Source organism: Haliotis rufescens, unplaced genomic scaffold (assembly GCF_023055435.1).
Source record: "Haliotis rufescens isolate VD_foot unplaced genomic scaffold, xgHalRufe1.0.p SCAF_27, whole genome shotgun sequence".
In the NCBI taxonomy this organism is placed as follows: Eukaryota; Metazoa; Mollusca; class Gastropoda; order Lepetellida; family Haliotidae; genus Haliotis; species Haliotis rufescens.
Window position 1 is genome coordinate 1,777,544 of NW_025963968.1, and position 22,779 is coordinate 1,800,322.

The 22,779-nt window shown below is 41.4% G+C and overlaps 1 protein-coding gene across 1 annotated transcript; it reads right to left on the minus strand.

Moving 5' to 3' along the window:
- Positions 1 to 518: 518 nt before the first annotated feature.
- Positions 519 to 22,560, minus strand: LOC124113425. Its single transcript, XM_046473770.2, has 15 exons — positions 22,489 to 22,560; positions 19,993 to 20,112; positions 13,293 to 13,496; positions 12,085 to 12,327; positions 9,325 to 9,476; positions 8,056 to 8,172; positions 7,117 to 7,228; positions 5,891 to 6,063; positions 4,865 to 4,972; positions 3,979 to 4,074; positions 3,574 to 3,697; positions 2,735 to 2,844; positions 2,111 to 2,293; positions 1,211 to 1,304; positions 519 to 621 (listed from the first exon to the last, which is right to left on the minus strand). The coding sequence occupies exons 2-15, from the start codon at positions 20,084 to 20,086 to the stop codon at positions 539 to 541; spliced, it is 1,893 nt and encodes a 630-aa protein (XP_046329726.2). The 5' UTR covers positions 20,087 to 20,112; positions 22,489 to 22,560; the 3' UTR covers positions 519 to 538.
- Between the last annotated feature and the right edge of the window lie 219 nt (positions 22,561 to 22,779).

Genomic DNA, 22,779 nt, shown 5'->3' on the forward strand with positions numbered 1-22,779 from the left:
GGGAGTCTTTCAGTTATATCAAGGCGTGTCAGCATGATGAGGGAGTCTTTCAGTTATATCAAGGCGTGTCAGCTTAGTGGGTGAGTATTTCAGTTATATCAAGGCGTGTCAGCTTAGTGGGGGAGTATTTCAGTTATATCAGGGCGTGTCAGGAAAGCCCATACTGGCACAGGTCTTAGATGTTTACCACTTGGTGAAAGTCAAACAGAGGGTAAGGTGCTAAAAATAACAAGGACTATAATCGTACACCACGGACTAAACGATACACATCGACAAAACATGAGTGACTCAACATTTTACAAAGCACTAGCAATATTTCAGCCCGATAGAGATGGAGACGAGACTTGATAGATCGGCAGGTCAGGCTCGCTTGACTGCGTGTCATCGAAAACCGTCAGCGATGCTCGATGCTGGCTCCCTGTCCTGACTTAATTATTTACTGGTCGCCGTCGTATTGTTGGTATGGTGTTGAGAGCGGCGTTCAACGACAAACAATGAAATAGGGTAACCAGTTAATAGACTTGTTTCCGGCTGATGTTTATTTATAGCAGAAGAAGCTAGTGCCAGCTCCCATGGTGCCTCCGACAATGATCATGGCAAACCCGACGCCGGCCATCGTTCCTGCAACGTGGAGGAATACAGACTGGATATAGTTTACACGCTTCAGAAACAAGGTTGACTCCTATATGCGATGTTGGCGTTCACCCAGAACTATTTTTGCCTAACATTAGTTGTTTACAACACCACTATTACATGGCTGAAGACGATGTCGTTGCCACCACCACTGTGACGTAGCTAAAGACGGTGTCGTTGACACCACCACTACACTCGATACTGTACATCGGGGATAAGCCCGCGTCTGATGTTTGCATTGCAAACATGGCCGTGCATCCATGTAATGCAGACATTTTACTGTGGGGTATGTTGAGAGTATTATAAGAGTTGCCTCCCCTATGTTGTAAATAACTTTCTTTCGTGACTGAAGCTTCATCATGCTTGAAGTTACCAGTCACCACTCGCACCTTTCCGTAACATACACAAGCTTGTCACGGAATGACACGAGGTGATAATGAATGGATTTAATACGACTGTATTTTTTTAAATGTCGTCTTCATCCCGAAAGTATGTGCATCTTCCAAATATTTCAGGGATGACTTACATGTAAGACTTGTCCATGTACAGAATGTATAATTGTGTTTGAGGATCCTACCTGGTCCAAAGCCAATGATTCCTGGTTTCCCGAACTGGTGTTTCTCGTAGTCCATTTCCGTGAGGCTGCTCGATATGACAGTGATGCTTGGAGCCTGCGGCCAACAGGTCAGTAAGTGAGTGAGTGAGTGAGTGAGGTGAAATTAGGTTTACGCCGTGTTCAATGTTATTGCTCTAAAATAGCGGCGTGCATGCACGTGTGTGTGCGAGCATGGCTGCTTGTACTAGTCCAGACTTATGCCGGTTTTTTATAGTGCTAGACCACTGATATACCATGCCGCAGTTTAACATACTTGAGGTGAAATTGGGTTTACGTCGTGCTCAAGATAATTGCATTTATATACACGTGTGTTTGTGTGTGTGTGTGTGTGTGTGTGTGTGTGTGTGTGTGTGTGTGGCTGCTTGTACTAGTACTAGGATAACGAACGTCAACGCCAGTCTTGCATAGCTGCCCAAAGATATTCCATATGGGGTAAAAGGAAAAAATATTATTTTCGAATGTTTGATAGCTTTAGTTAGAAGTTGACGGATGACAAAGTAGACACAATTTATGGATAACAACTTCTTCAATACTGTAAAGGCGACGTTTCTGTATAGATTATTATACCGGTGTCAAGCAAGACCAGTTATCCATAAATTGTGTCTACTTTATTTTTTTCGAGAACACACCAGGCCTCCCCCAGAATATCAAGTGGTATGTCCCTTCCTTGCTTACCCTTTTCGCGAACACTTCGTGTCATCAATCTTTTTCAGTGATCCATTCATATTATTTTCACGGCTTGTTTTGCCTTTCAAGCCTAATGGAATCTGCTTCGTCAGATAAGCGAGACTGGTTATTCTCGGGAGTGGACGTTTTATATTTTCGACTCAACATGCTTGTTTGACCTTGACCTAAACTCACCTGCCCTGAGCCGACGAGAAAGTCGTTCCAAACGATGGTAAAACTACCCCCTTGCACAGAGTTGATGAAGATGTTGGCTGCGTCAGTCAGAGATACCTGCGGAACGACGTTTGTATTGTCACCGACAACAGGGGCGACGTCCAACATCTCAAAGGTTACGTGCACATCATCGTCAAGGTCAACCTGAAATTCGAATCTTGCGTACGTTTTTGTTTCACGGAGCAGGCTACTGATGTGTGACCAATCTTTGGATCGGCTGAACCTCGGTTCGAATCCCAAGTTTGTCCAGCTTATGGCCTTCGGTCTGTCAGCACCACATCGTGCTCCTGGTTTTGATAAGTGGCCGACGTTTAAGATCTGCGTTACTTTGAATGGATTTATCTGTGATTTCGTTATATGTATAAGAGCTGTTCCTATAAAACTGTTGACGTGGGACAGAGTCACTTTCATGACTGAAGTTATTTACGTCACGTTTAAATGAAAACAATCCTATTGATGCATGCGAAGTATTTCTGTCCGTAATAAAAGTCTAGTTTTAGAATGGTATTCAACATAACTAAGCCATTATAATGCCATAATACCCGACGCCGGTGGTCAAGTTCAAGGTCAAGGTCTAAAGTTCACCTTCAAGTTGGCGATTCTGAGGGAGGAGATGTCGCACATGCTGACGATGGTTGACATGGTGGAGTACTTGAAGAGTTCCATGTTGTCGGAGATGAACTGCTCGAACTGACCTGTCGGTAGAGTGAGTGAATGAGTTGCCTTTTACGCCGCTTTTGGCAATATTACCGCAATATCACGGCAGAACAAAATATTCTGGGTACTTGTATATTCAAAAGCATTAGCTGACTGACTGAGTATGGTTTTACGCCGCTTTGAGCAATATTCCAGCAATATCACGGCGGGGGATACCAGAAATGGGCTTCACACATTGTACCCATGTCGGGAATCGAACCCGGGTCTTCGGCGTGACGAGCGAACGCTTTAACCACTAGGCTACCCGACCGCCCCTCAAAAGCATTAGGGTTGCTTAGTCCCGCGACCTTGACTGTGGAAAATATATAATTTGTATTTTACAAAATAAATTATTAAAAGCCGAGGAAAGTCCATGTCTGAAACATATCTGGATTTTATTCCTCAGCAGAGGGGAAAGATTCTGGTGAAAAACTGAAATACAATTATTTTAAAGAAATGTTTTAAAGTGCTTATGGTCATCACCAAGCATACGTTTTAGCATTATGGGACTTAGATCACAAAATGTTATATATTTGAATCTGGACTCTTGCTTTTTCGGATTAAAAGAAATCCAAGACAGCTGCTCTATGTCGGGTATTGAACACGGACTTCGACGTCATTGCCAAACACACTACCCACTGTGCTACTCCTGCTACGTGACCACATGCTCGCCCACGCCCCCTCGATATACCGTTGCTGCTGTTCGTCTAGAGCCACACAATACTCACCGTCAACGGAGAAGTGGAACATCCGTCTGTTGTCGCTGACGTAGCACGGGCTGATGTCGTAGGTGAGGACGTTGGGCACAGATCGGTCGAAGTCGAACACGTTGAAGTTGTAGATGGGAACATTCTACAAAAATATTTCTAAATGTACCTTAATCGTCCGCGTTATACGAATACAATACGATACAGGTAACCCCAATCTGTAAGCCAAAATCTAATATGCGTACAAAATAACTCCCCCAAAACTGGCCACTATTACACAAACAGATTTTAACTGTTTTCAGACATAAGCTTTATCCCACCAATAATTTCCATATTTACATTTATAAGAATATGTGAATTGTATTATACATATAACCTTTTGATCCAGTTTACGCTAATATTTAGGCATGAAACGAAACGTGTCACCTTTCCTTTAGTGTCGGGGGCCCAGGCTTGCATTGCGACTGGGATACCGTCTCCAGGAAACACCGCAGCTACGTCATTCCACGTCGTCAAGTTTTTCTGGTGAAGACGAATAAAACTCGTTTTCGTCGTGCAGAACAGAAATTCAGTTTATTCAAATAAAGAATCAACGAATCAAAGAATTAGTTTTTTCCATGGGCATCAGAAATAGTATGTCCCGATATTAGCTTAGGCCTGGGTCAAGCAAACCGGAAGCTGGGACTCGAACTACGTCATGGTGTGCCGTCACTAGTTGATGACAAGTGTACAGTAGACAGAGCTCATACGTCTTTGAGACTAACAAGTGTGGTTCGTGAGTCAGACATTAAGATACATTCATAACTCCCAAAGTAGCAATTTATCGGATGGAGTGTACAATTACACTACTGGTGAGGGAGTGGTTGAGTCGTCTTTGAGCACTACTTCAGTTATATCAGCCTGCTGTCTGTGAGGGGCAATCCCAAAGTCATGGACCACTTGAGTGAACCGAGATCGGTTTGGTGCAGCTGCTGACCTAGACTAACATATAGCCTCTGAAAAGAACACATCTTTCAGAAAAAAACAGTCGTTAAATTATCTTAATAAAAAATAATAAAAGGGAGCCCAGAGAAGCTCTTCATTTTGATACTGCAGTAATCTAGACATGCCCATTATTATAAACTTGCATGGGCTTTATTGGATATATTTGTTTCAGGGTCTGTTTGACAGACTACTATTGACAAAGAGTCTTAATCTGGACGAATCCAGGACTAGCGGTGCATGTCATGCCTCGTCTATAGCGACGTCCAAACGTTTCAGGTGTCTGTTAAAACCTCACCTCTTACTGACGCCTTAGCCCTGTCTTACTTACAGAAAGGAAGTACCATTCAATAGTAATATTGCCATCGACGCTGCCGCCGAAACCCGCCGACTCGTGAAATCCCGTCCAAGTATCGCACATCAAGCCCCGGATGTTTCTCTGGAATAATGCACGTGAGTTGGGTTACAAAAACCAGATATCTTTTTCAATTTAAAACTATGAGCTTGAATCTTTTAAGGGAAAAGTCCCTTGCAACAATGAATTTTGTGTGGCAGGCAATTCCCTGTTTTCTGACTGAAGCCTAATTTTTCAATCATATTCGGGGACAATATATTCCCTAAATAATTCCCAATCTTGAAGTTAAATTCACGAATAGCATTCATGATTGGACTTTTAAAATACTAATAATTTTCACCGAGTGGCCATTTTCTCCGTAGTCAGCACTATTACAGCTATAAGGCAGCGGCCTGCACATGAACTGGGCAAGTCAAGCCAGTGGTGGGCGGCATGAGCAGCGGTCCAGGTCCAGGACACGCTATCATTTGTTTGTTGTTTAACGCCGCACTCAGAAATATTAAAGCTATATCACGGCAGTCTGTAAATAATTGAGTCTGGACCAGACAATCCTGTGATTCATAACATGAGCATCGACCCAAGTTGTTGGGATACGATGACATGCATAAACCATGTCAGTGAGCCTGACCACCTGATCCCGTTAGTCACCTTTTACAGCAAGCATGGGTTGGTGAAGACCTATTCTACCCCGGACCAGTCACACACTGTACCCACACTATGCACATTCAGTCTGTAGACCAACATGGGTCCCTGGGCACGTATATTCTGCTCCGGAATCCCAACGAGTGCTGTACAGTCTTATCGAGGCAAAGGTTTTATTCTCTTACGTATGACTTCGTTTCATAACACAGGCGAATCTGGGATTCAAGCCAACGACCGGCGGATCCTGCACTACTAGGGGACGCAACTCTGCACAGCGAATTGTGACGCCTAAGACCACTCCTACCCCAGTGTCCTTTACATGAACTATAGCTTCTGAATTGTATGAAATCCCACACGCACCTGCCCGATGTATGTGTAGCGGTCTATCATGTTGTCTAGCAGGAAGAACTCCTGGGGGGTCAGCATTCGGACCTTGCGGGAGGAGCCGGTCACATGTCGGTACAGGAAGTTACCGTGGTCAATCTGGGTAACGGTACAGTTGCCTAGCAACTCATCCATGATGTAGGCCACACCTGCCAGACACAAGTCATGTCAATGGATACGGCGTCTGGATGTTGAATAATACACAAAAATGCTTTAATGGTGTGAGTGAGATTTTGGGGGATTTAAATATATTACCATCACGCAGTGTGACAATAAGAACGAATTCAAACAGTGTACCCACGTTGGGAATGAAACCCGGCGAGACGAGTTAACGCTCAAACATAACAACAGTGTTACCCCGTACAGTAATATTCCAGCTATATGACGGCGGTCTGTAAATAATCGAGTCCAAATCAGATAATCCAGTGATTGACATCATGAGCATCGTACGCAATTGAGATACAATGATATGCATCAATTCAGCGAGCCTCACCACCCGGTAGTCGTCTGTTACCGAATTTGTAATCGAACCCAGGACTCCGGCGTGGTGAGCATGCGCGTTATCCACTACGCTACCGCTGGCAAGATCCGTGCACGTGTACGATATATAGAGAGTACTGTCCGAGTGTGTTTCCGTATCGTAAATATCATATCTTAGAAAATAATAATTGTATTATGCGAGTCGTGTGTAATTGAAGACGTAATTTCACTTAATGTTTCGCTTACCCGCCCACTTTATCATATAATGCACAATGACTTCCAACTGTTATAATCTACAGAAATACGGTGACACATCTAAGGACATTGGAAACGTTAGTGAATGGTTTGTTGAGCAAGCAGACCAAACATCGATGTGCGGAGCTTATATGTAGTTCCTCCCTGGCGACTTTTCGTACCTACATATCGGATCGTGCTACCAAGTTTATTGCATCGATGACACTATTAATTATATGATAAACTATGGTCATGCACCCGTCGTCAAGTACAATGAGTGAGTGAGGGGGTCGTGTTAAACGCCAACTGTATACAGGTTATATCACGGTGGTTACACAACGGGACGTTGGTCGTTGAGGTTTACTTTTTTGGCGAAACCAACGAGCAGAGAAATGGATTCTAACTGGGCCACTGCTTGAATGGACTCACACTCTACCCGTGGCGTCAAGTGGAGAAAGCAATACTGAAATGTACCTAACTAACATTACCTGTGTTGAAATCATTAATTTCCACCATTCTGTTAGAGCCGTAGTCGGTGTTGAGTTCCGCAGAGGGCTTGTACCTGTAGGCCGCAATCTGTTGGTTGACGTCATACCTCTCCTGCAATCAACATTATAACACGCTGCACACAACGTAACATGTTGCACACAACGTTATAACACGCTGCACACATTATAACATGTTGTACACAACCTTATAACACGCTGCACGCAACCTTACATGTTTCACACAGCGTTATAACATGCTGTACACAACGTTATAACACGCTGCACACATCCTTACATGTTTCACACAACGTTCTAACATACTGTACACAACGTTATAACACGCTGCACACAACGTACTGCACACATTATAACATGTTGCACACAACCATATAACACGCTGCACACACTGTTATAACACGCTGCACACATAATATTTGTACACAACGTTATAACATGCTGCACACAACGTTAAAACGGTGCATACATTATTACATGTTGTACACAACGTTATAACACGCTGCACACGTGCTGCACACATTATAACATGTTGTACACAACGTTATAACACGCTGCACGCAACGTAACATGTTGCACACAGCGTAATAACATGCTGCACACATCGTTACATGTTTCACACAACGTTCTAACATACTGTACACAACGTTATAACACGCTGTACACAACGTGCTGCCCATATTATTACATGTTGTACACAACGTTAACACGCTGCACATAACGTGCTGCACACATTATAACATGTTGTACACAACGTTATAACACCCTGCACACAACGTTATAACATGTTGCAATCAAGGTTATAGCGCACTGAACACAACGTTATAACGCGCTGCATACAACGTGCTGCACACAACGTTATTACTCTAGGTTCTGAGTAAAGCTTGCTTTCATGGAGGTTTGTTTGGGGTGACCCCGACTTACCTCCAAGTAAGTGACCTCCAGACTGACAATCTCTCCCATCAGCGTGAAACTAGAGCTCAGAGGGGGCAGCGTCTTCATGTTCTTGCGTTTGGGGCACACGATGCCGTCCGGTATCTCCTGAAGCCAGAACACTCACGTGTAACAGAAACATTCACGTGTAACAGATACATTCACGTGTAACAGAAACATTCACGTGTAACAGATACATTCACGTGTAACAGATACATTCACGTGTAACAGATACATTCACGTGTAACAGAAACATTCACGTGTAACAGAAACATTCACGTGTAACAGATACATTCACGTGTAACAGAAACATTCACGTGTAACAGAAACACTCACGTGTAACAGATACATTCACGTGTAACAGAACACTCACGTGTAACAGAAACATTCACGTGTAACGGAACACTCACGTGTAACAGAAACACTCACGTGTAACAGAAACATTCACGTGTAACGGAACACTCACGTGTAACAGAAACACTCACGTGTAACAGAAACATTCACGTGTAACAGAAACATTCACGTGTAACAGATACATTCACGTGTAACAGAAACATTCACGTGTAACAGAAACACTCACGTGTAACAGATACATTCACGTGTAACAGAACACTCACGTGTAACAGAAACATTCACGTGTAACGGAACACTCACGTGTAACAGAAATACTCACGTGTAACAGAAACATTCACGTGTAACGGAACACTCACGTGTAACAGATACATTCACGTGTAACAGAAACATTCACGTGTAACAGATACATTCACGTGTAACAGATACATTCACGTGTAACAGAAACATTCACGTGTAACAGAAACATTCACGTGTAACAGATACATTCACGTGTAACAGAAACACCCACGTGTAACAGAAACACTCACGTGTAACAGAAACACTCACGTGTAACAGAAACATTCACGTGTAACAGAAACATTCACGTGTAACAGAAACATTCACGTGTAACAGATACATTCACGTGTAACAGATACATTCACGTGTAACAGTGGCCCGTTCGTTGGATAATAATGAAAGAAGGTCCGGGTTCGATCGCTTAGAGTGAGCTAGATCTACTTTCTGGTTATCTACGACATGCGACGTCTACATCTGTAGATATGGGGTACCCTCACAAAAGAGGGTTTACATCGTTGTATCTCGTGTATAGGTCACAGCGCTGAGCTGGCTTGTAGAAATTGGAGCCCTCTTTGCACTATACAGTTGTGTCTAAAAAATGCTATATAAAACGGCAATATGAAGTCTTACAAAATCTGTTTGGGTTGCGCCGTTCGCAAAACCGTAGAAATTGTACTCGTGATCAAAGGTATGGGAGCTGGTGCCACTGTAGACGATTCCAGTGACGCGAGCAGATACCGGAACTGACACCACTCCCAAAGATGACTCCCAGTTGGATTTGTCTGAAACGGAAGAAAAGACGCGTCATATCACATACAGAGCTGTGGGTGCGACCTGATGTGTTTAGGTTAAGAAACCGCATTGTTGCGGCCAGTATAACGACTTGTTTTTTCAGGTTATTTAACATTGATATGCATGTAGCTAACCTGAAACTTTGAAACGGGTGATCCATCCTTAGCTGGAAGGTAGTGTTTGTGTTCTGTGGCAAATATTCATGTTTCGATTCCATTTGCAAAAAGATTAAAAATATGGCCGCTAGAGTGGAGGCTTGGCAGTATATATTAAGAGTGACCTGTGTAAGTGACCACGGGTTCATTCAGACTGGACAGCCACTATTTGTCTCATAACACATTCTGCTTTGTTGGAAAGAAAACGTTTGATACTGCTCTGCTCTGTGTTCCATTATTGGGCGATCGGGTAGCCTCGTGGTTTAAGCGCTCGCTCGTCACGCCGAAGACCTGGGTTCGATTCCCGACATGGGTACAATGCGTGAAGCCCATTTGTGGTGTCCCCCGCCGTGATATTGCTGAAATGTTGCTAAACACAGCGTGAAACCATACCACTCACTCACTCACTCACTCACTGTACCACCAGAAACGACCGAGCATCGCTATGATAGGGAAGGTATAGGGACGAATAGCTATTGTTAAAGAACGCCCGGATACTGTGTGGTTACATGGATGCTAGAACGGGTAACTTGAATGACGTTATTGAGGATGACTCAGTTAACATTCTACCGACTGATGAAGACATTTACTGCCCAGTTGAATTTATCCGATCTGTACGAACAAGGGACACGATTTTTTACAATAATGAACACAATTCGTCGAAATATGTAAATTGTTTGATCTTGTTCTTGTCAATGGAAGATTGTAAGACGCTTCTGGGGATTTTACTGTCATAGGGGCAATGGTTACAGCACCCCAGACATGTATTCATCAGATATATTTCCCTATATGACTGACGTCACAGTAAAAACACGCACAGATTCAGATCATCTCCCTCTTATTAAGTGAAGGTGTCAGAGATACCAGTCATGTTGTGAACGTCTTATCTGCACAGAGAGAAGTCTAAATGGAATATTACATTTAAACAAGCATCCGTTGAACAGTTTGAATCTGATTATTCTGGAGCAGTTTGACCGGTTTATGGAAACAGTTTACGAAAATATAGACACTGTTGTCGGTAGTCTTGTCGATATTTTTAAATCCGCTGGATCATTGATGAAAAGACGCGATAACTCAAACCGGGTATACCCTGGTCAATTACAGCGTAGGTGGGATGATCACGATTGCGTTGATTAAGAAGTATTAAATAGAAACTTCTAAACGTGTTCCGTCTTTGTCCAAATATAGAGAAAACTTTCCTATGTATAAACAAGCCAGAATTAGGTTTAAAATTATATGTCGTAAAAATATTTTATAGACTTTAAATTAAACTTAAGTAACAAAATTCACCCAAGCAGCTGATACACACGACTGTAGGAACTTTTAGAAATAAGTTAATAAATATTTTAAAAAGTCGCAAGTAACAATATACCAGTTCATGTTTGGCAGGAACACTTTGATAATCTGCTTAACCAAAAGATGGACGAGAAGATGGAAACAGAGTATAGTCTAGAGGTGGAAAGGTTCTTGTCAATATATTGTCAATATATACATGTATGTTATTTTGCTTGCCAAATGCTGTTGCATATAGTGGGTGTAGCAATTATCCACTATATACAAAATAGTATGTCACATGAATTAAATATTGGTTACGTATTTTATCTGAGCCCGCATATAGACACCCGCAACAGTGTGATGGACTGCCATACGATACCTGTGATAGAAAATTCTTATATTGGGCATCTCATATTAGAAATTTGCTGTTTTTACGGCTTCGGCTTGGTCATTAAGAAGCAATTACCTTTGTTCTGAAAAACAAATTCTTGATTGTGGCAAACAAAACTTGCATTCACTTCTCATAGATAAGCGAGCACTCAACCATGTAATCAAAACTTCTCTTTGAATCGTATATACAAGTTATTAATGTCCAGAAAACTACGTTTATAACGAACACGCTTATAACGAACTGACGGATATGACGAATTTATTTTTTTGTCCCGGCCACTGCTGTATATATGCTATACATATGCTTATAACGAACTACGGTTATAACGAACTAAAATAAGTGGCCCCTTTGAGTTCGCTATAACCGTAGTATACTGTACTTAATTACAGGAAGGCCTGGTTAAAATTTAGAAGTGGATATTTGGTGTTCAAAACGAACGTAAAGGTAAAAGGTATTGTAGGTGACGAGACTCTCTCTGCTCGCACTGTGAATATCTATTGCGAAGATGGTAATCATATTTTGGTTGTCTTTCCTCTGTATTCAAATGCACGTTCCCAATGTAAAGTTTTAACAGCCAAGCCCGCGGTATGATGTCTATAATTAGTTGTAAAAACTTGAAAATATATTTCATCTGTCAAAGTTTATGTACATTGTATTTAACATTAGAAAGGAAGTGTAATCCAATTCCATTATGCGTGTGCTATGTAATATAATTGTATAATATTCATGTATGTAATATGGATCATATGGCCTTGAAAACAATAAACGGAACTAAACCTGTAAAATACCACGTGACGTTCATGGTTGCATCCATTTGCGGCCAGTATTGACAGCTGTACCACGTGTCTACTGCAATGCCCCGGATGACAGACTTCCCGACGTACACCTCCTTGGAACCATTGGATGTGAAGTGCAAGGCCCCGGATGCAGAGAAAATATGACCTTGACCTGGGACTCCTGGCGAATATCCGAAGAGGAACTTAGAGGACGAGTCCCCCAAGTCTTGGACGGTGCACTTCGCTACAAGTGTCAAGAAACGGAAATATTATCATTGTAGTGTTGTTGGTATTATAATGTTATCATTTTAATACTATAATAGAACTGGATTTTATTCTTATCTACTTTACATTTTATAATAATCTGTGGAAACGTTCCTATATCAGTTATATCGTAGAAGACATTGATCGGAAGAAGTGGAAGAAATATGGACAGTACTAGTTGTAATAGTAGTAGTAGTAGCAGTAGTAGTAGTAATAGTAGTAGTAGTAGAAGTAGTAGTAGTAGCAATAGCAACACTAGTAATAGCAACAGTAGTAGTAATAGCAACACGAGTAAAAACAACAGTAGTAGTAGTAGTAGTAGTAGTAGTAGTTGTTGTTGATGGCGTTTGTTTTTGTAGGCCGCACTCAGCAATATTCCAGCTATATGACGGCGGTCTGTCAGTAATCAAGAATGGACCAGACAATCCAGTGATTGATATCAAAAGTATAGATCCACGCAATTGGGATACAAGCAAGTCAGCGACCCTGACCACCCATCTCCGTAATCGCCTTTTTACGACTAGCGTGTCTTGCTGAAGACCTATTCTAGCCCGGATCTTCACGGACAAGTAGAAGGAGTAGTAGTAGTAGATGTCGTCGTCTTCGTAATAGCAACAGTAGTAGTAGTTGTAGTAGTAGTAGTAGTCGTAATAGCAACAGTAGTAGTAGTAGTAGTAGTAGCAACAGCAGCAGAATCAGCAGTAGTAGTAGTAGTAGCAGCGGTCGCAATAGCAACAGTAGTAGTAGTAATAGTAGTAGTAGAAGTAGTACGTAGCAACAGCAGCAGCATCAGCAGTAGTAGTAGTAGTAGTAGCAGTAGTAGCAGTAGTAGTGATAGTAGCAACAGCAGTTGTGTTGCAGCAGCTGTAGTAGCAGCAGCAGTAGTTGTGGTTGTTGTCGTGTAGTTCTTCAAGCAGTGTGTTTATGATTGTAACTCGAACTTACACGTGTCAGGGAGAACGTTGAGATATTCGTTTGAATGGTAGTCGAAGTATCCTTGAAACTTCTTCCCTCCCTCAAACTGCGTCACGGCTCCTCTGTTGTTGTAAAAGTCGTATGTTTCCGTGATTATTGTCGTTTGTTTCTTGTCAAGTAGGTTACATTCGACCTTGACCTTGAACTGATCGGGAATCTTCGGCTTCGCGTGATCTGGAACGCAAAACAGACTCTTGCGTCATGGCGACTTGCTCATGGCGTTAAAATATTTATGGAAATAGTTTTAAGTAAACAGAGATTGCAAACATAGAATAGATAGAAATAGAATATAATATTTTGCCTCTGAAGATAAAATACTAGAATTTATTACCAACCGGGTTAGAAACAATATCACTTTGCGGTTTCACGCGCACCATTCGAATCTTATTGTGACGTAAGTTATGAATGAAAAATCGTCATAGCAGAAGATCGTTCGACAATACTTACAATTCGTAAAATTAGTATGACACACATCGCCGTATAACAATCTTGCAAAATGACGACTAATGGCAACTACATGGGATGCCGACTCTTCGGGCTGGTTAAGTAATAATTACAACAAGCCTTTTACGGCAAGTATAGGTTGCTGAAGATCTATTCTACATCTGAGAAACGGCCCATGATCGCATGCGTTGATAGGCTATGCAGTACTACAACGGGACTCGCCGCTATGTCGCAGTTTATATGCAGAATGTAGCCGGTAAACCAAAATGCATATGTGGCCAATAGAAATGAAGTTCCTTTCCTCCGTTTTTCTCAAAAGATTGATTTGATTTAAACATACTTTATTCACAAAAAGTGAACGGGATTGGGTACAATTTCCCCAACTCAGGACCCCTTCTCCCGGATATTTACCCCATTGATTTACAGCTTGTACTGAACGTGAACGGAACAGAATGAAAGAAAGGAATAGGAGAGATAAGTGAACAGTGAGAACAATATAGTTTACATAAATATCTTTGTAATACGTATATAACTGAACATAATTGAAAATTAATGCTATCCTGTTCCGGCAAATCCCCAATTCCATTTAATATCAAATTGAGATCAGTTGGTGTATCTTCGGCTATACTGCTTATGTTTCTAAGTAAAATGTCTCTTTCTTCCTTAAACAATTCACATTCAAAGAAAAGATGATCTGCATTTTCACATGTACTACCCCACAAACATTCTGCTGTGTCTTTAATTCCTACTCTAATTTCATTATTTTAACTGACTAACCTTATGTCTTAGCTTAGTGTGTCAAAAGCTTCGCTTCAACATTTGACCTATAAACACATCTTATCTGTCCACACATTGCAATGCCACTGAAAGCTTCCCGATGTCACGGCCTTTGTCCAACATCTAGGCCAGACAGCAAGACAACCAAGAGTGTGCCATTCTCACTACCTTTGTCGTTAACCAATTTATCGCTTGGTGGATCTTCTACTCATGTTCTTTATTTATCAGGTTTTCACAAACATATACTTTATAATTACGCGATAAAAGTTCTCACGAGAACAACTGTTATTATATCTTGTTTCATTGGGAGTCGCAATCAAATAATATAAAATAAAAAATGTTTAATTTTCTAAATGAACTAATGTCCAAAAGAAACGATACCACACATTTTTCTAAATATTTTATTATGAAGAGTTAATTTTCGTCTGAAAAGGTACTTTTGCGTACCCTACGTTCCAAACCAAACGTATTCGGTCGATAAAACCGGGAACATTTGATCAATTGAGAAAAAGCGTGCAATTTGCCCAAATGACGTTCCGCCCCGTAACACGAAATGCACGTGCATATCTTCTGTATAAACCTTCTGACCCGACACGTTGGGATCACAGCAACAAAAAGCACACAAAAGAAATGCCACGTTTGACAGCGATTGAGAAAGAGAGAGCCGTAGGAATGCTCCAACAGGGAGCTACGCACCGCGACGTCGCCAGAAGGTTAGGATGCGCGCGCATAACCGTCACCAGGTTAATGCAGCGGCTGCGTCAAACAGGTCGGACAGCAGACAGGCCGAGAACCGGGAGACCACGGGTGACCACGCCTATTGAAGACCGCCACATCTGGGTACTTCACCTTCGGAACCGCTTTGTAACGGCGACGCTATCGGCACGGACGGCACTGGGACACGTGACAAGTCGACAAACCGTGTACAGGAGACTGCGGGCACATGGTATCCGAGCACGTCGCCCCTACCGCGGAGCGTTCCTGACACCTCAACACCGACTCAACAGACGGATATGGGCCAGGCGACTTTGACGGTGGCAAAGGTGGAACTGGGCACGTGTCATGTTTTCTGACGAAAGCAGATTTGGCATCTTCAGGAATGACGGCCGGCAGCGTGTGTACCGAAGAGTAGGTGAACGGTTGGCACCGAACTGCATCCATCAAGTCAGTGCATATGGAGGCGGAGGTTTAATGGTTTGGGGTGGAATCTGCGGTGACGTCAAAACGAGACTCGTCGTTATTCGAGGAAACCTGAATGCGCAGCGTTATCGTGATGACATCTTACAACCAGTTGTGGTGCCATTCATCCAACAACAGCTTAATGGTATCCAGCACGATAATGCGAGGCCTCACACGGCAAGGCTGACCCAGAACTTCCTAGCAAACGTCAACAATCACGTTTTACCATGGCCGGCATGTTCACCGGACATGAACCCAATCGAACACATGTGGGACATTCTCGGCCGCAAAGTCGGCCGCTGACGTCATCAGCCCGTAGACGTGTACTAGCGTGTATTGACGCTCACGGTGGACATACCCGGTACTAACGTGACTTTGAGACGTGTGTTGTGACATTTTCCACACTTGACTCATCAACTCTGTTCAAATGAAAATTTCATTTTGGACCCCCCGCGTCTTTACATGTCTGTCCTCATGATTGTAAAGGATTGATTACAATGAATGTTTGTACACATACTGTGAAAACATTACTCACAAGTCATATACCAATTTGAAATGTCTGTATCGTTTTGTTTTTTTGTAATGTCCTTTCAAACACGTGGTATCGTTTCTTTTGGACAATAGTTTATATATCTATTTATTTTTTATATTGATATTTTTTTATTTATAGCAGCTGAACAAACAATGTTTTAGTGTTCAGAGTGATTTTATCAAACAACTTCTGATGAATAGAACATTAGTTTACAGACATAACAAAAAAAGTCTTGTAATTTGGAACTTTTCATTGTAAACTTAATAGTAATACCGACGACAGATACCTAAACCAAGGTATGTTTCTGTACATCAATGTTACCTTCAGTATAACTGTATGCATTATATTTATTTACAGGTTCCTGGCACACCTAAGGGACGCAACCCTGCACAATTGATTGCAGCACCTGAGACGACTGTGCCACCAGTCCCCTGCATGTGTTTGGTTTGCTGATGAGTTATTAAATGGTGTAAGCTTTAAAACAGATTCGCTACTGTTTGGTAATGTAAGTATTTAAATGAAGTGTTTTTAAGAGCAGTCTATATATATATTGAAAGTAAAAAATTCCACAAGTTTTAGGTTATGGTCGATTTTATTCATTCATTAATTTCTCCTGTAATGCTTTATTTGTAAATTTTGTTTGTTTCTTTGTTGTTTAACGCCACACTCAGCAATATTCCAGCTATATGACGGCGGTCTGTAGGTAATCGAGTCTGGACCAGACAATCCAGTGATTGACATCATGAACATCGATTCACGCAATTGGGATATGATGACATGCATCAACCAAGTCAGCAAGCCTGACCACCAGATCCCGTTAGTCGCCTCTCAACCAAGCATGGGTAGCTGAAGACCAATTCTAACCCGGAATCTTCACGGGACCATTTGTAAATACACTTTCTATTTTATATGTTTAGGATAACTCGGCACAATTCGGCATATCGAGAAGCTGTCGTGAAGCGGGTCAATTTTTTTCCGTTTGTTATCCAATTAACTTCCCGATTTCTGTAAAGTACAGAATATAGTGTCTCCACAAAGTCCCGTTATGTTACAATGTTTGTTTGGTAATGTTTGTCATGGTAAATATTGACATTTTCATGTAACGAACTGTATATTTAAGCCGCATGCATTCACCAGTTACAGGTTTGGTTGGTTGGTTTGTTGTTTAATGCCGCACTCAGCAATATTCCAGCTATATGACGGCGGTCTGTAAATAATAGAGTCCGGACCACACAATCCAGTGACTGATATCATAAGCATGGATCCACGCAATTGGGATACGATGACGTGCATCAACCAAGGCAGCGAGCCTGACCACCCGAGCCTGTTAGACGCCTCTTACAACAAGCATAGTCGCCTTTTACGGCAAGTATGGGTTGCTGAAGACCTATTCTACCCCGGATCTACACGGGTCCATCAGTTACAGAGGGGTAATTGTCCAAGAAAGTTTAATTCATGTCATTCAACACAATCTTCTTGGGAATGCAATTTTGTTTTAATACCTACCCATCTAGCAGTAAGCTAGGCACACAGCTGTTGTTACCCTAATTACACAAACATGTTGTCTTGGTTTAACGCAACAGACTAATTGTGACGTCAGGACCTGTCCTTGTGTCAGGCAGAGGAGAGAGTCTCCCTTTAACGACTACTGAAGTGTATTGTGCTTAATGAACTTCATAAACAAACTTATAACTCATTACTGTCATTCATCTTGGTAAGTGGCCATTAAATGTTTGAGGAAGCAAAGACATTAGAAGCTATTCTTGCATCCATGTCATACATCCGAGATAGGTATGGTTGTGAAGTTAGGTTCTGAGTGTTGACGTATGGATCGTCAGTTTCCGTCATCAAAAGCTGACTTGTCTTTACATGTCTCGCGGTATAATAGAAGGATCCCGACCTGACGCCGACATAGCCTGAATCGATTCTACGCATTAGTGTTAAGTATTGAGTCAAACCTAGAGATTCTCTTTAAACATGAAGGTATGGCGTTATCTGGGTGAATTTCTACCTACCAGGGGCGAAACTACCATTGGAGCAGAAAAGTAATTGCTTTCACCACAAAAAGCAGCATTTTTTTTCACACCAAAAAAAACCAACACAAGTTTTTTTTATAAGTAAACCCCAATTTACCATCTATGCAGTAAATTATTAATTTAAACTCTACACAGTCGAACGTGATATTTATTTACTTGAAAATCGGAATTTTTACTACGCACTAGGATTTTAGTGGTAGATGGTTTGTGACGTAAGCAAATCGTGCTCGCGCAGTTATTTTCATTATAATGATAGGTCGGCTCGCGTCAAAATATGAAACACTGAATAACCATCACATACGAATGAACATGTAAAAACAAATAAAAGTATCTATTCGTTTTAATGTTCATATTTCATTTGTCACCATAGCCGAAAATGTGTTGGTGAAACACACACATATATATATATATATATATATATCGCTATATATAATTGCAATATATATATATATATATATATATATATATATATATATATATATATATATATATTGCAAATAAAACATTATAATAACAAATTACCAATACTTGTTATAAATAAAATAAAAAGATATAAGGTCCCCAAATACAGGAAATAGCGTTTAGGAGCATCTGCACATGGTGCCTAGTTCCTCCCCTGCCTACATCACCCCGATGGCATCGGGTTTGGGCTGTTTTCTACAACCTTAAATGGTCATGTTCCCGAGAACAGCGCGTGCATTGTCTCGTCGTTCGTGGAAAGCATGTAGATTTGCTGCACCGGAAGTAGAAACTATTAAGTCGTTTTCAAAGACGGTTTATACGTTTGCATCTCAATTCCATTGTCCGTTCCCTGGCATGTGTGTTTGATATCACAATTAATCTTACCCAACTAATTTCGCATCTCCACGGTTCGATAGGAAACGTGTTTGTGAGTTGTTCCACGGCCTTGCAGCAAAAGGTAAAAAAATACATATCTAATTCTGTAAATTCAATAAGTTAATTCTTTCTGAGACCACCTTCTCAAGTTCTCTTCCTCGCGTTGTATTTTCCAATGCATGTTTCCGTTCGTGTTTTAAAAGGTCATACTACTCGATAAACGTGGGCAGAATTGATCGATAACTTTACTCGGCGTAAACACAGGGATCTGTTACACGAAAGCGAAGATGTAACAGGTGTACTTCACCTTTCAAGTTACACACTTCTGACTAGTGTGATGTTGTTTGACGTTTATGACGCAAGCGACGTTTAGAAAAGATGGGGTGCCATTAAAATTTAATACAATTAAAAACCGGAAACAAGATACATTTTTTAAGTTAAATATAAGTTTGTTAATTGCTAATTTTGTTGTTTGTTGATAATGGCGTTGTCTGTTTTGTTGTGCGGGATCCAGGGGGGTGAACCATTATTAATAATTTGACTTTAACAACCAAATCAACATGTTATCATGGTATGAAGTGCGCAAACAAAATGTCAGCAGATGTAAGCTAATCCGCCACTGTTCGGTGGTTGAGAGGATCCTCGAGACACACTCAAAGACTGGAAGATCAAAGGTGACACGTGACCATAATATGTCGTAACTGGTTTCCTTTTTCACACTCACTCACTCATTCACTCACACACTCACTCACTCCGCACAAAGATGGCAGTCCTTATCATTCTAACATTTGATGTTTCATTTGTACAGTATGAAAAATAATTATGATTAAGCTTTTATATTATGTACAGGACACAAACTCCTTACACTGTCCTGTTTGGGTAGGCTGCGTACACACACTGGCGTCTTTGACTGCCAAACAAACGTGGAGAATGGTAGAGAGCAGGATGAAGATCTTCATGTTGGCGCTGCGCGGAGTTCATGCATCTGTAACGAATAAGTGGATGAATGTCATGGTATGCCGCATGCAATCAATACATTACGTAGAGGGGAATGTCCGAGTAACTTTCCATTCCTGAAAAATAATGGAGCTTTTAAACAATAGAATGAGATCACATATATGTTTTAAATCTCCATCATGACGGTGTTTATTTACTCGAGTCTATTCAAGGTAAACCAGTGTTTGATAGCAACGATACTAGAGTTGGTCCCTATATGATTAAGATATTGCAGATGCGACGTTAATTTTAAATGACTAACATTGTGTCTACTTATCTTTTACTGGCATTTAGAAGTTGTACACATTAGAGAGAGAATGTACCGATGTCAACTTCTTTATATTGAGGAACAAAGCGTTTCGGAGTTTATGTTTACTCCTTTATCACCTGATGAAGGTGTAAGCATATACTCCGATGTTTTTAGCGTTATATCATATTTCTTTGATAAAAGTTTTATGGTGCATAGAATAGGTCTTCAGCAACCCATGCTTGTCGTAAAAGGTGACGATGCTTGTCGTAAAAGGCGACTAACGGGATCGGGGGGTTAGGCTCGCAAACAAACAAACCAACAAACCAAAGCATGTAGGGGACATTTCCAAAGTTGACATATCAGTGACAAAAATAATGGATGCAGTTCCCTATTTTGTCTTGTATCATATGTGCCCGTGTTTTTTCAGGTAAACAATTGACTTCACTTGTTTGTTGAGCCGTCATATAGCTGGAATATTGCTGAGTGCGGCGTTTGTGACGGGTGCCACTGGTGGAGCAGGTTACACTCACCTTGTCGCAAACGCTTGGTGTCATCACTATTTCATAGTCATTAAAAACACATGCATGCTCATGAAATCTGTCAAAACCATGCATCTGTTCTAGCAACTTTTGACTTGACCCTTAAACCTGAGGACATGCCTTTGCCTCTCTTGTACTGGGTTACATAAAAATCCGAACAAAGAGATATATTGCTGGGTCCAGCAAATGCACCACCCTGTCTCGCAGACTGACCATAACCCTTCACAAACGCAAGGAAGGACTTTCTTGATATTCACAGTAAGTATTTGAAACAGGTGGAATATTGCTGAGTGCGGCGTTTGTGACGGGTGCCACTGGTGGAGCAGGTTACACTCACCTTGTCGCAAACGCTTGGTGTCATCACTATTTCATAGTCATTAAAAACACATGCATGCTCATGATGTAGACGGAATCGTAGAATCGACTCTGCTTTATGGAGAGATTTCTATTGGATAAGATGCCAGTATGCGAACTGAGGGGGAAATCTGTCAAAACCATGCATCTGTTCTAGCAACTTTTGACTTGACCCTTAAACCTGAGGACATGCCTTTGCCTCTCTTGTACTGGGTTACATAAAAATCCGAACAAAGAGATATATTGCTGGGTCCAGCAAATGCACCACCCTGTCTCGCAGACTGACCATAACCCTTCACAAACGCAAGGAAGGACTTTCTTGATATTCACAGTAAGTATTTGAAACAGGTGGAATTCGTACCCCCCCCCCCCCCCTTCTTGCGGTTCTATGTCTTTATGCATATGAATCGGAATTTCTGGAAAGTCAAAACAAGGCAATTTGACCAAGAAATTGAACTTAAGCGTCAGGTGCAATACCATATATCCCTAAGTTCCCGTGTCATTTCAGCTGAACATTTGACTTGCCTTTGCATGTGTTTGTGCCACCGGTGGGACAGGAAACCCCACCTTTTCGCGAACACCTGGTATCGTCTCTATTGGATAGTGTTTTATAAACACCTGCTCATGATATAGTCAGAATTGTACAATATGGGCTCTGCTTTTCTTATGAATATGGAAGGTGTTTTGTCCTTTTTATTAAAACATTCAGGTATGTAGAAATTATGTATATATCATACCAAGTGTTCTTGTACAGAAATCACACAACCAATCTCTGTCAACAATGTGTGCCTGGTTGGTCCAATGTATGCAGATAGTAGAGTGATATTTCCCCTATCGCTTTTTGTCGGAAAAGGCCGAAGAAAGCCGAAGTGTAACTGTCGTCAGACTGTTGTTACTTCAGTTAGAAAACTAACAGTGTTCGTGCACGTTGATGACACGTGTAGTGATCTGTAAGCTGTCATCCTGAATTCCACCTCGGCCACATACGTCCTCCACTCCACCCCACCCCACCCACCCCTCCAATCCACCGCATCCCTCCCACACGAAGACGTACATTCTGATGGATGTTGTATAGACCTATAACGCTTCATAATACAATATATACTGGACGAATATTACTATAAACATGTTGTCGAAAGCTAACGAAGTTAGCAACACATTTTAAAATCAGTCGTATATGTGATAAAGAGTGTCAGTGCCGTACAAATGAACGCCGCCTTACCTGTTTCAGTGGCTGACGAGATTATAGTCGGCCTGTATCCCTGGACACGCACGTTTGTATGATAACACTTCGTCCTGATAACACATTGTACTGATAACAGCAAGACAATGATACCGTTCACTGTTCACAGATATACAGTAAGTGGGTGAGTGATTTAATTCCGCTGTGTAAAGTATTTCACGGCGGCTCCGTTTGATGTAGGGCACACATATTGGTACAGACCCACCTAAAGTGGGGTACATTTTTAGAACTTGTCAAAACAACTCTTTCGGAAAGCAATTGTCAACTTTT